The 16,685-nt window shown below is 34.6% G+C and overlaps 1 protein-coding gene across 1 annotated transcript in view; it reads left to right on the forward strand.

Annotated features, from left to right (window-relative positions):
* LOC132101384 (cell migration-inducing and hyaluronan-binding protein-like) overlaps positions 1 to 16,685 on the forward strand; it is a 108,713-nt gene that overhangs the window by 28,838 nt on the left and 63,190 nt on the right. The window contains exon 2 of the mRNA XM_059506312.1: positions 15,712 to 15,809. Within this exon, the coding sequence (XP_059362295.1) occupies positions 15,755 to 15,809 (55 nt within the window). The 5' untranslated portion in view covers positions 15,712 to 15,754. The remainder of the gene's footprint in view (positions 1 to 15,711; positions 15,810 to 16,685) is intronic.

A 16,685-nucleotide genomic window follows, 5' to 3' on the forward strand; every position in this document is an offset into this window, starting at 1 on the left:
AGGTCTTCATAAGCTTTATGAACTTTCTTCTGATTACACCCATTCACTGTGATGTAAAGCTATATATCAAATCTGTTCCCGAACAAATTCTTCTTCATCTCGGATGTCCTGAGGATGAGCATATTTTCAGCACATTTTCATTTCTGGATGAATGGCAACATCACCTTACGTGACTAAACGACACAATCTGTATGATTGCGCTTTACTTTGACCGTCATCCACAAGTTAATTTGATTGCAGTCGCTTGTGGCAGAGGTATCTGAGCTCTGATTTGGAAAGATGTGATTCTTTTGTGCGTCCGTGTGCTTAAGAATGTGTGACTGCTTTCTCTTGTCTTCAGTGCATGCAATCCATTCTTTGAATTCCTAAATGCAAGTGGCAGAGAACGGAAAAGTTTGCGAACGTGTGTCCTGAATGCAAATAAAAGCCTCTTCTTGCTTTTAACTGACGAGGATTGACTCATTCTTATCTCTTATCTTGCCAACTATGTCAAATGATTAGTGTCTGCCTTCATCAACACAGTAGCTCAGAGTAACAACCTATCAGCAAGTGTTGAGCAAACATTCACAGGCGTCTCACCTCTATCCCAGAATATATGCTCACCTGAATCTAAAATGTCATCTCTTATGAACTTGATGTACACACTGATGAAGCAAGTGCTGAAGGGATGACGTATCCTTGTAGGCCAAAATTTGGAAAGACCTTCTCAAATTAGCACTTCCAGTTCCATCTGCCCCGAAGTCAGTTTGTTTGTTTTTGAATAGGGTTTTTGGTTCAAAACTTTTAACTTTAAGCTGAACATTCACTAAACATGAATATAGCAATGTTTTATTCCATTGGTTATTGAACGTATTGCAGTAGTTTGGAAATTAAAGGTCTGGTGAGTGATGTAGTGTTAATTTCGTCACCTATTTTTAATTTAGTCTTAGTCTTGTGCCAATATTTAGTCATATTTAGTCATTCACATATCTTTTTTTTGTTAGTCAAGTTTTAGTCGACTAAAAGTCTCGTCATTTTAGTCTAGTTTTAGTCAAAAAATTGTAGCCTTTTTAAAAAAAATAACCATTATTGCTGAGATTATTAATGATAAACATTTCAGTAAAAAAAAAGTGTTTCACATATCTCAAACATTGGTTAAATGTCATAATTACCTGACAAAATACACTTGTTGAATGATTTTTGTTGAATGCAAATGTTAAACGTGTCTGGTTTTCAATTTCTGATTTAGGAGACACATTTACAAATGATTAACCTGATCTGATTTTTTTTTTGAGCGGCGTGTGGACTAATTCTTTCTACGCACACACTATTTTATTTCTTGATAACAGACCACTGCTAACTATAACACACAAATATGGAGCCTCTTTCTTCGACCTAGCATGTCGTCGTCGCTCGTCACTCGTGTTCGCTTCGGGTGTTGTGTGTTCAGCAGTTTCATGTTGCAGCAACAGGAGTATGAGACCTGTAGCTTGAGCAACAGCATGAAGCCGAGAACTCGTTCTGAATATGTTAAAGGTGTAACAGCTGATTAAAAAAAGCAGAGACGATTGTAGACGAAAATGAAGAGAGATTTTATCTTAGTTTTTATTTTATACAAAACATTTTCATCTCGTCTTTTTCATCTCGTCAACAATAATGCATGTTTATGTAGTCTTAGTCAGTGTTTTTGGACAGTGGTGCAATCTTGTCATCGTCTCGTCTTAGTCATGAAAAAAAAGGTCGTTGACGCTAATATTCCGTCTCGTCTCGTCTGACAGAATTAACACCAGAGTGATGCTAAATGTTAAATGCTCTATTGCATTAGGAAATTATGTACCACCTCATTAAACCCTACTCTAAGCATAACCAATGGTGTTAACAAAAGAAAACCTGAGATACAAAAAAGCGTGTATTTTAGCTTGTATCTGAGTTGTTTTATTATTAATAATCTGGCCCGTAACTGTAATTTGTGTGAAAAAGAGTAAAAGTTGTTAGTGTTTTAGTGCCACTAGTGGTCATTTCAACTGGAAAATGCAGTGAATTGTATGTATAGGTACAAAAAATGTAGGTGGAGGCATTTTGAGCCAATGTTGCCTTTTCCATATAATAGTTCATAGTGACAGCATATCGCATTTTTCTTTTTTTGTTCAAAAAAAAAGCATATGGGTTTGAAATGACATGAGAGTGAATACATGATACATGGTTCTTTTTTTTTTTTTTGCTTTTGCTTTTTTTTTTTTGCTTTTTTTTTTTTTGCTTTGCCTTTAAAATACAAGCTATAAAGCTGGATTATGTTGTTGTGCAGTAAAGCTGTTGGGATTGTCATTGGTATACAAGGCAGGATTTTCACTTATCTGAAGCCAATACTCCAGTCTCTCACTCTCTCTTTCTCTCTGTCTTTTTTAATTAAGCCCGGGCGATGCTTGTGGCATTCTGGCAGATCTCTGATGTACTTTATGGTTTTGTGTTCCCGTGATGTTTGTGTCAAAGGTGTTTAATGCGCACTTTATATTTATCATTTATTGCTTAATCTTAACAATGGTTTAAATCTTTCTAACGTGAGTGTAATTAGCCTTCGTTTCTTCCTCCCAGAGGATTTGTCGATGTGTGTGGTTGAGACACATCACCCGCGCAGTTTTCCTGGAATTACTTCATCATTAACTCAAGTGTTTTTACTGAACCTGAACCTGAAATGTACTGACCCCTCATGGAATATAAGCAGTGCTTAATTTGTTAATGATGAGGTTTCACAATAAGCATCTGGTGACAGATCCAGCATGATGTGAACGAGGGAAGTCTATCCATCCATCCATCCATCCATCTATCCATCCATCTATCCATCCATCCATCCATCCATCCATCATTCTTTTCACCAATATCCATCCATCCATTATTCTATTGATCCATATCCAATCCATATATTGTTCCATCCATCCATCCTTCTTTTCATCAATATCCATCCATTAATCCATCCATCCATTATTCTTTCCATCAGTATCCATCCATCCTTCCATCCTTCTTTTCATCAATATCCATCCATCCATCCAGCCATCCTTCTTTTCATCAATATCCATCCATCCATCCATCCATCCATCCATCCATATTTTCATCAATATCCATCCATCCATCCATCCATCCATTATTCTTTTCATCAATATCCATCCATCCGTCCATCCATCCGTCCATCCAGCCACCCATCTATCCAAATTACACTTATATGTTTTTCTTTGAATTTCAGTTCATTTTACTTGCACTTAAATTTGAATTTGAATTCTACATCCTGTTCTTCAGTTTAAATCCAGGAATTTAATTGGAATGTAAAAGGCATTCTGGTGCACACTTCTGCTATGTAGGTCAGTCATTGAGTTTTGAAACAAATCCTGTTCGTCCCAATATCTCTGAAATTTTGTACTAAGTGACTGTAATGTAACTACAGCACCACAGCCAAAGCACTAAAAATTCATTACATACCATTCCAATGATATCCTGGAACTTGCTTTTAAATCCACCTCCCTGTGCTCATAAGTGAATGTCTGAGATCTGTTGGATCAGCAGACAACAATCTGAACCAGCTGATGCCTGTTTACACACCACTGGTGAAGCGAGTAGAGATGGAGATCATCAAATTATGAACCCTGTCCTAGTTTGGCTGCAAATGTCTGTTGCAGTGAAAAAGTCATGTGGCTGTTTATAGAGGTTACGATTCACATCCGCTCTCCGAACTTGTCTGAAAGCTGATCTGGCCTCTGACCCAGAGGTGTTTAGACACATTTTCATGTCCTGAAACCCTCAGCTTCATTGAACATGACGTTCAATTCATTTCTGTTCCACTAGCACTGCTGTATGGTGCCATGAGTTAATTATATTATGGCTAAATCTACAGCGATTTTACTCTAGATAGAAGCTGCATCAGTTTATAAAAATATATTGTGTTTTGATGAAAAATTGTCAAGTTAAACTGCCTATTTGCGATGTGTGTAGCATATATTGTTTTTTTTCCCCTTGTCACTGAAGCTTTGTGTAACCTGTTGCTAGTTTCCCTGGGGATTAATGTAGTTGTATCATATCATGTTGTCTTAAGTGATAATGGTCCATGGGTTCACAACGCTCGCCCTTTTCTTGAGCCACCGTTGACATCCAGACTTAACAAGTCATCCTTTGAGAGCGGCTCACCTAATTAAACAAAAACATCATTACTGCACTTTTATGTTCTTTAAATGGGTCATAAAAAATGACATTAAAATGAGAGTCGTTTTGGAAAACAACCATAACATTTCAGTGGAGGGTTTCCGTCGTCGGTTTGAGAGATTTGTGACATGCGTCAAAACAGATTAATCACAACCTCTTAGACTGATCTACATTAATTAGAGCCTGTTCTCCACTTCACCCATGCAAGAAGCTTCTCCGTTAATTCTGAAATCTTCGGTAACACTTTCTGTGAAGCTTTGTATCAATTTCACTCGTCACAACAATAATGTCCTATTTTCACTCAAGTACATCTCAATGAACAAACTGATATCATGTGGCCACTTTTTTCAAGGCCAAACCTTTTTGATAATTCACGCTTTTAGATTTCATCATTTTTTTTCATTCAGCATCATTCATTCCCTCAGACTTAAATATTACATTTCTTTAGCTTTTGGGGCTTGGAATTTATGTATTTTTTTTCTCTGTTTTTCCCGGTCTCTATATTGCACATGGGGTGTTTTTAGAAAGGTTTCATCATTGTGGGAGATTAAAAAAGAGAGAAAAGCCACGGAGACGGTGTTCCCTCTCACTGCTGATAAAATGATAGCTTTACACTTTGTCTTATCTACAAAAGGAAAAGAGGCTTTTGGTCCTTTGTCAGCGGTGGCAGGAATAAAGGAATCTGCAATTGATTTTGACAGGTTTGGGCCTTTATTTCACACATTGGAGCTTACACACCCTCTCGCACACCAGGAATACAATGGAAGAAAGACAATTATTATTTTTTTTTGTTTTGTTATTTTTTGCTATCATACATAATCCAATCCACTTATTTTATGGCCTGCGATTCAACAAGGCTTGAAGAGTTCCCACTCATGGGTGTGTACTGTATGTGTAATTAATTATGGCGACAGGAATTTCAGCATCTAGATCTCTTATAGTGTGTCTTTCCTCAAGTCGTATTCATGAGCATGTGTTTGTTTTTTGTAAGTGTGTGTTTGAGTGATGGATCATTCGAATGTTCTTTGGGTTGTGGATTTTGTAGTAGGTGTTCCCTTCCTTCCTTCCTTCGTCGTGACCCTTCAAATATGCTTGACCGAATAAATGTTTCCACCAGCGTCTACTTCTCATGATCTTCTTCTTTGAGTTTGTGCATTTATGACAACTTGTATGACATTTATGGCTTACAAACACGTTTGTTTTTGTTTGTAGTTATTTGTTTTGTAATGCATCGACTCTGAATGACCATGTGGGTTTTATTTATGACACATCATCAGCAGATCCAATGCATCAGCTCCTAACAGAGAGTCAGAGCTGCGTGGAGTCATGTGTTCGTAAGCATCCAATGGCTGTGGGTGTTCAGGCCACGCAGGTGTGTTGCTCATTGAAAGTGACAGTGACATGACATTCAGCCAAGTATGGTGACCCATACTCAGAATTTGTGCTCTGCATTTAACCCATCCGAAATGCACACACACAGAGCAGTGATAACACACACACTGTGAGCACACACCTGGAGCAGTGGGCATCATTTATGCTGCGGCGCCCGGGGAGCAGTTGGGGGTTCGATGCCTTGCTCAAGGGCACCTAAGTCATGGTATTGCAGGTGGAGAGAGCACTGTACATGCACTCCCCCCACCCACAATTCCTGCCGGCTCGAGGCTCGAACTCACAACCTTTCAACTGGGAGTCCAACTCTCTAACCATTAGGCCACGACTTCCCATTGCTCTGAGATAATTACACTTCATTATGCTACATTTGCCAAAAACGTCGAAATGACTTATTTTAAAACCACAAAATGCAGTCAAAATCACACATATAAGAGCATCAGGGGCGTGGAACAGTTTTTAGGAGGTAGAGAATGCAAAAGAAATCAGCAACACCCTGTTCATCCCAGCTTATGTGTCACTTTGCCAGTAATGAAGATGTAATGTTCAAAGTCTGAAGTCATAATGATATTTTTATTGAAAGTGTGGGATTTTTATTTGTATTAAATATAATACACTACCATTCAGTTTGTTTTAAATATTATATTTTAATGATTTTTAAAAGAAGTTTCTTACACTGACCAAGTGTGCATTTATTTGACTGAAAATACAGTAAGAACTGTAAAAGTGTGAAATATCATTACAGTTTTAAATAATTGTTTTCTATGTGAATATATTTTAAAATGTACTTTTATTCCTGTGATGCCAAGCTGAATTTCAGTTATTTTCAGTGTCACGTGATCCTTTAGAAATTATTATTCATGCTCAGGAAACATTTATTATTATTATTATCAAAATTTATATTTTTTCCAGAAAAAACAACAATTTGTTTTGATAAATAGAAATATCAAAAGCATTTATTAGATTATTTTTTTTTGTAACAATATAAATGTATTTACTGTTACCTTTAATCAATTTAATGCATTCTTGCTAACCAATAATAATAATAATAATAATAATATAATAATAATAATAATAATAATAATAATAATAATAATAATAATAATAATAATAATAATAATAATAATAATACATTTCTGACCCCAAACATTTTAACAGCAGTGTTAATAAAAATACAATCCACAGCTCAACCTGATATCTCAATACATATGTATTTGGATTATTTTAATTATTATTATTATTATTTTTTTTTAATGCATTTTTGTGATTTTTGTTTATTTTATTTTTTATTTTTTAATTCTTTTTTTTTACAATAAAATAACTGTTTTATTGAGTTTTTATTACAAACAAAAGAAAAAGCACAGAATAAAGTGTAACAAAACAAACAAACCAAATAATTAGTATTTTTAATTAGTAGTTAATTTGTGTTTTGGCGGGAGTGTTGAGATAGGATCACTTAAGTGTTTGGAGAACACTTTGAACTTATTGTAAACGTTGTAATTCTTGTGCATATTCAAAAATGTAGAAGTGTAGCGGGACAAATGCAAAATTGTGAAGATTCATTTCAGTTATAATAATTGCTAAAACCTTCCACACATCAACATGCTGGTGTACAATTCCACAATTGTATTCTATTGTATTCTACTGCTTTTCATTTGAGCAAATTGAGAGTGAGCATAAAAAGCCAAATCCACAGTTAAATATTTCTTTTATCCAGGAGAATAATGGCTCATATGCAGATCACCACCTGTTGGTGGAAAGCAAAGAATTTGCTGAAAGCTGTCCTGCTGAGTATTGGGATAGCAGATGAAATGACATGAGGAATTAAAAACACTTTTGTCACCGGGTTAGGTTTCTGCTCACCAGTCGACCGTACCAGCGCTGAACCCTCTTATCTCCCATCACATCCTCAGATTCAAGCCTGTACCAGCTGAGCCAGTCAGAGGAGGAATCTGAAACATTCTGCTGCCTTTTTGGATGTGGATTCATAACATTTAGAAGTAGTGCACAATTGCTCACTTAACTTCAAAACCAGCTGCAGCATGTTGGTTAAATCAATAGGAAACTGTTAGGTTAAGCAAAGTTTGCTACTCCTTCTCTGCATTGGGGAGTAACTAACTAAAAGTGATGCTACTTAAGCACTGTGCACACAGCTTTAAGTGATAATCAAAGTATCGATGTGTGAACTTCCAAAAGAACTTGAAAGTTCATAACCAAGAGCTTCCCAAATTGACTAATCATTGATGTGCATCCGATGTCTAGCGTCCTCATCTAATCTTGACTCTTTAGTCAAGCAATCCTTTCTGTAGAAGAGGCATTGTGCTGCCGGAGACTCATCGCACTGTTAATCTTAATGAGTGCTTTTTCACTTTTCTGCCGTTCAGTGTTAACTAATTATAAAGCGCACCTGATGCACATTCTTTCGTGACACATCTGCAGTTTCCGACGCTCTTCGTAGCTTTCCGTAACCTGTTTTCTCTGACGTAATTGTGACGCAATCAATTTGCCACACAGAGATTTCAGTTTTCTTCCTCAGTCACTCTTAAAATCACTTTTGAATGAACAAATGTTTCTAACTCCACAGTGTTGTCATATAATCAAAGTGGGATGCTTTTAGTGCAGTGCAGTGTCTTCTTTGCACCGTGGTGGGTGGAAAAAAAGATGCATGTGTGTTGAAGTAAGATTCAGTTTATATTTTGAATTGATTAAAGAAGGAATGTTTGGTGCATGTGAGGTGACATTTTATACGTTTGAAATAAAATGATAAAAATAGCTGGAAAGAAATCTACAGTACATGGCCAATAAAGTTTACCAGCCAAAGACATTAACCAGTCACTGTGTCTGATAAAGTGAAAAAAAAAAAAAAAAAAAAAAAAAAAAAATATATATATATATAATATAATTTTTTTTTTTGTATAAATCCTTTTTCCTCTTATGTGTACCAATGGGAAATCTGATTCACTGCATCGATTTGGTTTGTTCTGACATTTCATTTCAATCAGTACATTCAAAAAGATTCACATATTCATTTGTTTCCCTGTGCAGCATTTTACATATTTATTTTATTTTATTTTATTTATTATAATTTTTTTGTGTGTGTGTGAAAGTAAGACATTTCAGTTTAAGCAAAACTTTTTTTTTGCTTGTCTCTTCTTCTCTCTGTTTATTTATATTTAGAATTTCAAGATTTTTAATAGTTTTCGTAATTTTATTATGTGCTTTTCTGATTTTTATTATTTATTTTAAATTTCTATTTAAATGTATTTAATTGTACAATTTAATTTAAATGTACTATTTTTATATTTTATATTTTCACATTCATTTTAGTTAAAGTTTTACTAATTTTGTTGTTTTTGTAATTTTTATTGAATTTTTAAAAATGTCTATATCGGTTTTATTAAATTTAAATTAATTATTTTAGTTTAGTTATTTTATTTTAGTACTGCATAGTTGAAATAAATGAAAATGAGAAATGTTTCCTTGGCAACTAGCTTGTTTATTTATTTAATTTAATATTTGTTTTATTTCAAGTAACTTATTTTTTCATGTTTTTTTATGAATTATTTTTAACTATAACAACCCAGTTTAGTGCTTCAACTTCACCTTATTTCTTTCAGTTGACAAGACAACATTTCTAATACATATATATATAAAATACGTTTTTATGTAATGTTTATACATTTTGTAATATTCATTTCCGCGTTTCAATTTGACAAATGACTTTTAATACTTTTAGTTTAGTAACACTGATACACAAATTATATTTAATCAAAGTTTTTAAAGTCTTATTTATTGTCAGATAGTCCTTACAATGTAATTTAAGACAATAGTGGCAAAAAGATACGACTGTTTTCAAATAGGTTGCAGAAATGACACTTCGCCTTTAAGCTGCTAAGCTGCTAAGCTGGTCCAAAGTGGTCTACAAACTCCAAGCATCCAGCCTCGCCGTTTACCAGGTGACCGTGAACCAGTTGATCATTTTTCTAGACTATCTCGGTCCAGCAAAACTCATCGCTACCTGGTTCAATAAGCCTTTGAGAACCACCTCCAAGTCATGTGGTGTTTCTAAAGTGAGGTGCTCAGGTCAGAGGTGCTGTGCTGTGTTAGCAGTAAAAACTCTCTTGTACTTGGATTACAGCTTCCTGGAGAGAGCCGGCTGTAAAAATAGCTGTTTCAAACAAGCTCTTTCTGAAGGCTCAGATTCCCCCTGGCCTCCAGAGAGTGGTTATAACCTTCACTGTCTTCCGTTCTCTCCCTGTTAGCACACATACGGCTCTCATTTAATTAATAATCACTGCTCATCACTCTAGAGGCGTTGTACCTTCAGCTCACGATGCAACGTACAGCTTGTATTCACGTACACAGGAAATGCTGCTGAATCAAGGAGATTTGAGCGAAATATTTATTTATTTATTTTTTTGACCTATGCATGGGTCTCGCAAGCCGAGATAACAGGGCATAAATGCTGATCTTGGCAAGATTTTATTGTAAACTGCCATTTATGTCTGAAGTCAATGTAAACAGACAGGCTGAATCATCTGATATGTAATAACTGATTAATGCAGCAGATCTTATGGTGTAAATGCTGCCTAATAGACCTTCTGCATTCTGTAATGTGATTAATTGTAACCAAACAACAGAAGTGATGAGAAAAAAAGAAGTGATGAGAAAAAAAGAGAATTGCTCACTGCTCTTGTCTGAATAACTTTAATAGCTTTAATCAGCCTCTACAGTTGCGTGCAGAAAAACATCAAGCGCTCACTTTGTTCTTTTGTTTGTCATTGTTGCTTTGTTCTTACTTTTATTACTGAAGGTTTGCTTGTCTGTTTTGAAAAAAAATACTTTAAGGCTAGATGCCATTGTTTCAATGTATTATTTATAATTTATGTGTTTTTTATTATTTAGTTTGCATTAATAATATTAATACAAAGAAATGTTAAAATGGCAATGTTTATGTCCTTCCCAGATGTTTTTATTCAAAGCAATTTACACTGCATTCATAGTAAACATTTATATCAGTAAATGCATTAATGCATAAATATATCAAAGCTTAATTTTTGATTGGTAATATGCATTGCTAATAATTCATTTGGACAGTATTTACAGTATTTTCTCAGTATTTAAATTTTTTTGCACCCTCAGATTTCAGAGTTTCATATAGTTGTATCTCGGCCAAATATTGTCTGATCCTAATAAACCATACATCAATGGAAAACATATTTATTCAGCTTTCAGATGGCAAATAATTCTCAATTTCGAAAAATGTACACTTAAGACTGGTTTTGTGGTCAACGGTCACATTTATGCATTTGCCAAATACACATATTCAAAGTAACTTACATTACATTCAAAGTAAATATCAGCTCACACATATCCTGGGAATTTTGCATTGCTAAAGTGCTGTGGTATTTAAGCTACAGGATTGTAAAATTATTTAATAATTAAAAAGTTTTCAAAGAGTTCAATTAAATTGTAAAGATTTGAAATTTGAATTAATATTTATGAATTTGGCAGATGTGTTTATTCAAAGCGATCAATAATGAAGTTATAATGCATTCAATATGTTATACGTTTTTGCATCTTTTGACTTTTTTTCAGAATAATATAAATACAAAAAAAATGCTTTTGCTGTAGTAAAACTGAGAATTTTGAAATTTAGCTGATTGTGACAAAACTACCGTATTTTTCGGACTATAAGTCGCACCTGAGTATAAGTCGCATCCGTCCAAAAATACATCATGATGAGGGAAAAAACATATAAGTCGCACTGGACTATAAGTTGCATTTATTTAGAGCCAAGAACCAAGAGAAAACATTACCGTCTACAGCCGCGAGAGGGCGCTCTATGCTGCTCAGTGTAGACTACAGCACTGAGCAGCATAGAGCGCCCTCTCGTGGCTGTAGACGGTAATGTTTTCTCTTGGTTCATTTCTCTCGGTTCATGTCAAATTAATTTTGGTAAATAAGTCGCACCTGACTATAAGTCGCAGGACCAGCCAAACTATGAAAAAAAGTGTGACTTATAGTCCGGAAAATACGGTACTTTGGTATATTTAAGCTCGCTATCACAACATGCATATCTTCATGTGGAATATTGAATATGTATACTGTACTGTCATTGATATTTTGGTCCATATCAATCTGTATCTTATGGACTATCTGTATGATGCTTCACATTTTAGGGCCTCTTGTCACTGTCATTGTATTTCCTTTAACTGCTGCTCTGGGTCATTCCTGTTTGCTCCCGTAAAAGTCAGCCAGTATGTTTGAAACACTTCTAAGAGTAATGAAAGGGAAAAGATAAACCTCCCATCCTCTTGTGTGGATTCCCTTCCCTGATCAGCATGACTCACGTTGATGTCTAGACGTATATAAATCATGCCGATGTAGAGATGTGATGTAAAGTAGATATTTTGCTATACCATGTAAAACTTGACACACACACACACACACACTCACTTACATACATACATACATATATATATATATATATATATATATATGCTATTATGATGCATTTTATTTGATCAAAAAATACAGTAAAATCATTCTAATATGCTGATTTGTTGCAAAAAAAAAAGCAGATACACAAATATTATTGTATATCATCTTAATTACAAACTCAATTGCAAAAGAAATGGACAATCAAAAATGGTAAATAGTAATCAACTAAGCCCTTTTTTGTCTTTCTCACTGCTGAGATGTCAGACTTTGTTGCATGTGAGTTCTGCTGGTGCTCTTTTGCTCTGTGCTGATAGGACAGGGTCAACATGAAGGACAGCAGTGGAAGTGTGTTATCTGTGAGGGCCATGGAGGGCAACAGACTCTGTATGAAGATAGACAGCCCAGAAAGAGATATTTGACTCAAATGCAGATAGCATTGGGAGGTGAATCCGGGAGGCGAGGTCTGGATCACAGCAAAGCTTGTCTTCACAAGGGTGATGTAATGTTTTGGAATTGACTTTCTCAGTGTTGGGGATTTGTAATGAAGTCTGAGAGGGCATGCAGGAGTGGCAGAGCGGTCTGCAACAGATCAGCATGAAAAGGAACTCCGTTTGTACACTCTCAGGACAAAATGAGAGGTGTTCTTTAATGTGCAAAACTCACCGCCTTGATGTTAGAGTGATGTGGGTCACTGCTAAGGTTTTTGGGTGATTGCTAGTTGAGTTCACATCCAATTCACTGATATTCACTGATATTCTGCTTAGGGTTCTTCTTATTAGATGTTTTGGTCTACTGTTTTGTTCATCAGATTAAAATTATTTACTTTATTATTTATGCTTTTGGACATTTTACTTATCCTCTGGCCATCAAAGATGTTTGGACTCTTATTCTGACGACACCCATTCACTAAATCTGTTCTGATGAAGAAACAACCCTTACGGAACAAAAATATCTGAGAATATACTGCAAAATATAATGTGATGTATTTCAATATATGGGAAACTACTGCTTATATTTTTCAATATAATCCAATATATGCATTGACCATGTATGCCAATATATTGATACATACAAAAGTATTTAAAAATGAAGACAAAAATAACATTACATGTGATATCCATAAAGTTGTGTCCTTCATTGTGCACATATATTGCACATCCATATAAATGTGAATGAATGAGTTACAGCAGATTTGTAGTTTCCAGCATGCTTTGCTTCTGACTGTTAAAGGAAAGTAATTTTTAAAATTAAGTGTTATTTCATGTGTTTTTCCTCAATATTAATAATAAGAGGAGATCTGTAGGGGGAGTGTAAATGTTCTATTATTTAGGGTTTCCGGTAAGCCTGAGTTTTTGGGGTAACCACTGTGCTGAAGAGTAGAGCCTATGATTACAGGAGGTTGACAACTGGCCTAACACCAGTAAGACTATATATTACTTTATTTTAAAATTAATGGCTATGTGTGCACTCTTAAGCACGCTGATAGTCTCTTTGCTAAATACTTTACTACATGCACGTTTTTCCTGTAGAGTCTTGCCAAAATTAACAGCAGCTCTCATGTACAGAATCATTTGTGCATGTTACACAAATGACGATGGACGACTTACATCGCAAAGCTGAATACTTGGTTTAAATGGTTCGGTTAGATAACGAACTATATGCTTGATTGAGCAACGCCACTAATTGTGTTTGCATGCAACATCCAGACAACTGGTCCACTGCTAACACACATAGTCAAAAGATTAAAATGTGCTTAAATGAAGAGGAAATTTCTCTGGTTAATAATGCACATTTATGTTAAAAATGCAAGCAGAGCTGTGATGAAAGATGCATGTCACCTTCAACGGCTCAGCGGGCGTTAGCCTCATAGATCTTGTGGTATTTGACTCAGGGGAATCGATGTGCATTAGAAAACCCAATAAGGGATTTTTTTCCTGTCAATTTTCACTGAATTCCATCACGCCTGGCACAAAGACAGTATGCTGGAAGCAAGAGAGCAGTCTGCTGTCTGCTGACTTTTACACTTTAGCTGCAGGGAAAGAGAAGGTGGTGCTATTTTTGTGTGCATAGAAGTCAAACTACACCACACCATCGATTTACCTGCTAAACATATTTTCCCTCGGTGTGCTGCATATCTAAATGTGATTTTGAAATGGCAGTTTGCACAGTGTGACATGGAATTACAAACTCTAAAATGTGAAATGTCAGATTTTTAAAATAAGTCTCTTATGCTGCATTTACAATACAGTAAAAACAGCAAGAAGGTGAAATATTATTACAATTCAAAGATTCCTATTTGAATATATTTAAAATGTAATTTATTCAAATCTTTAGTCACATGATCCTTTAGAAATCATTCTAATATGCTGATTTGATGACCAAGAAATATTTCTTATTATCATCAGTGTTTATACCGTTATGCTGCTTCACATTTTTGTGCAAACAGTGAGATGTATTTTTCTTTCTCAGAATAGTCAAAAAACAGCATGCATTTGAAATATATATCTTTGTAACATTATAAATGTCTTTACTGTCACTTTTGATTAATTAAATGCATCCTTGCTGAATAAAAGTATTCATTTCTACTGATCCCAAACTTTTGACTGTGAGTGTATATGTTCAAAGAGCTGTATGCTGCATCTTTTAAATTCATAATCCATAATAACTTCTTATTCTCTTGTAGGTCTCATGAGAAGTATCTCTCTTTGGCTTTTAAAGGGAGAGGCTGCAGTTTGACCTGCCGACACTGTACCTGTTGTGCCAGGTCGACATCTGATAGCAGAATAAATGAGCACATGGATCACTGAAGACTCAAATAAACTCTTATTCCATCCAGCACAGACTCGAGTTTTCATTTTTCACCGTTATTGCCAAAGTGTCATCGCAACCATTGCTTTGAGCCACATTATTTCCTGTAGCACTATCAGATGTACTCTAATCTTAAAAAGATAGTGCACCCAAAAATGAAACTTCTTTCATCATCCACTCACTCTCTGGTTGCTAAAAAACACACAGGATTTTTTTCCTTTTTAGTGCAACACAAAAGGAAAAAAGTGTCTAGACTGTTCTTTTCTGTACAATGGGATGATGGTCTGTCGAGCTAAAAATAATGACACATAAAAGCAGCTTTAAAGTATCCATATGCTATATTCTAAGTCATACGATAGCTTTGTGTAAGGAACAAGCTGAAATTGAAATCGTTGTCTGTTTGTTCGTTCTCCTTTTGCATGTATGAAAAAACAAATTATATGAGAGTCAGCCAATGAAATATATGGCTGGTTATCAAGTCAAATTGATTGTCGCCTTACTGTTTATTCATGCTTGCACAGTTGTAACATATTACATTTTGAATAAACCAGATGAACACTCCTTGCAATATTCCAACAATCCTATGCACAAACCCAGATGGGAACGGATTGCGGTGCCAGTATGATGAGAAGTTAGCAGTTGCAGTTAGCAGTCTTGCACTTTATGTGCAAGAAAACATTTACCTTTTTAAAATCACATGAAGCATCGTGGGGTCTCTTTCCTCATTGTATAATTGGTCTGTCAAGCATAGATGGAGTCTACAATAGCAAAACCATGATACAGGATTCCTGGTATGTCTATAACGGTTATGTATTGTATGTGATATATGTATGTAAATGTTTAGCTTTAGATGTAAATTAAGTAAAATTACAATTAAGTAACTGTGTGATTTATGTGTTGCAGGTGAGGTGCCTTTAAACTCTGGACCAAACCAACAGTGCTGAAAATGAAGATCTGTGTTGCTTTTATTGTAGTAGCTGTTCTTCACATCGCTCAGGCTGGTGAGTTTCTGTCTCTCATGCCCTGATGCATCAGTTTTGTCACAAAGTGCTTCAGTGGCATGACTTTTTGCATAAAATAAAATAAATGAAAAAAGAGAAAATAAAATAAAAATGAATAAAATAATAAATGAAAATGTAAAATAAAAAATGAAAAAAATAATACAAAAATGAAATAAAATGTATCTTTAAACTACTAAGCTCATTGTACTTTGAAAGCATAACGTATGCTTTGAATAAAATAAAATGTAAAATGTAGATAAAATATGTTTGTTTGTTTGTTTTGCATGATTCATATGGTGTTTCAATGGCATGACTTTTTGCTTAGAATAAAATTAATTTAAAAAATAAAATAATAAATTACAATATAAAATAAAAATTGAGTAAAATGAACATCAAATAATACATTATGTAAATATGAAATCCAAATATTTAATAGAAAATACAAATATGAAATAAAATAAAAAATATATATTAAAGTTTCCTTGAACTACACTATTATACTTTGAAAGCATAAATTATACTTTGAATAAAAATATTAAATGTACAATTAAAAAGGCATTATATAAAAAGGAATGTCTTTTTATCTTTAAAATACATGATTAATTTTTTTAGAACAACCATTGAGTTTCTGACATGTTAACATAAGCATTAACATGACTTTGTTTTCATAGCCTTGGTTGCATAATTTCTCTCTCTAATAGCCCTTTGTGTTTGTCATCCCTCTGTTATCTTCTTTAGCTTTCCAGGCTGAATTGTGCTTGATGTACAGTATCAGAGATTAGCTAGCATGTGGCCGTCCAAAACACTGACATCCTTTTAGACTCATTTTAATCCATCCTACAGAGAGAGGCCGCTTGACTAAGAGTCTTGTTACTA

The sequence above is a fragment of the Carassius carassius genome, chromosome 2 (assembly GCF_963082965.1).
Source record: "Carassius carassius chromosome 2, fCarCar2.1, whole genome shotgun sequence".
NCBI lineage: Eukaryota > Metazoa > Chordata > Actinopteri > Cypriniformes > Cyprinidae > Carassius > Carassius carassius.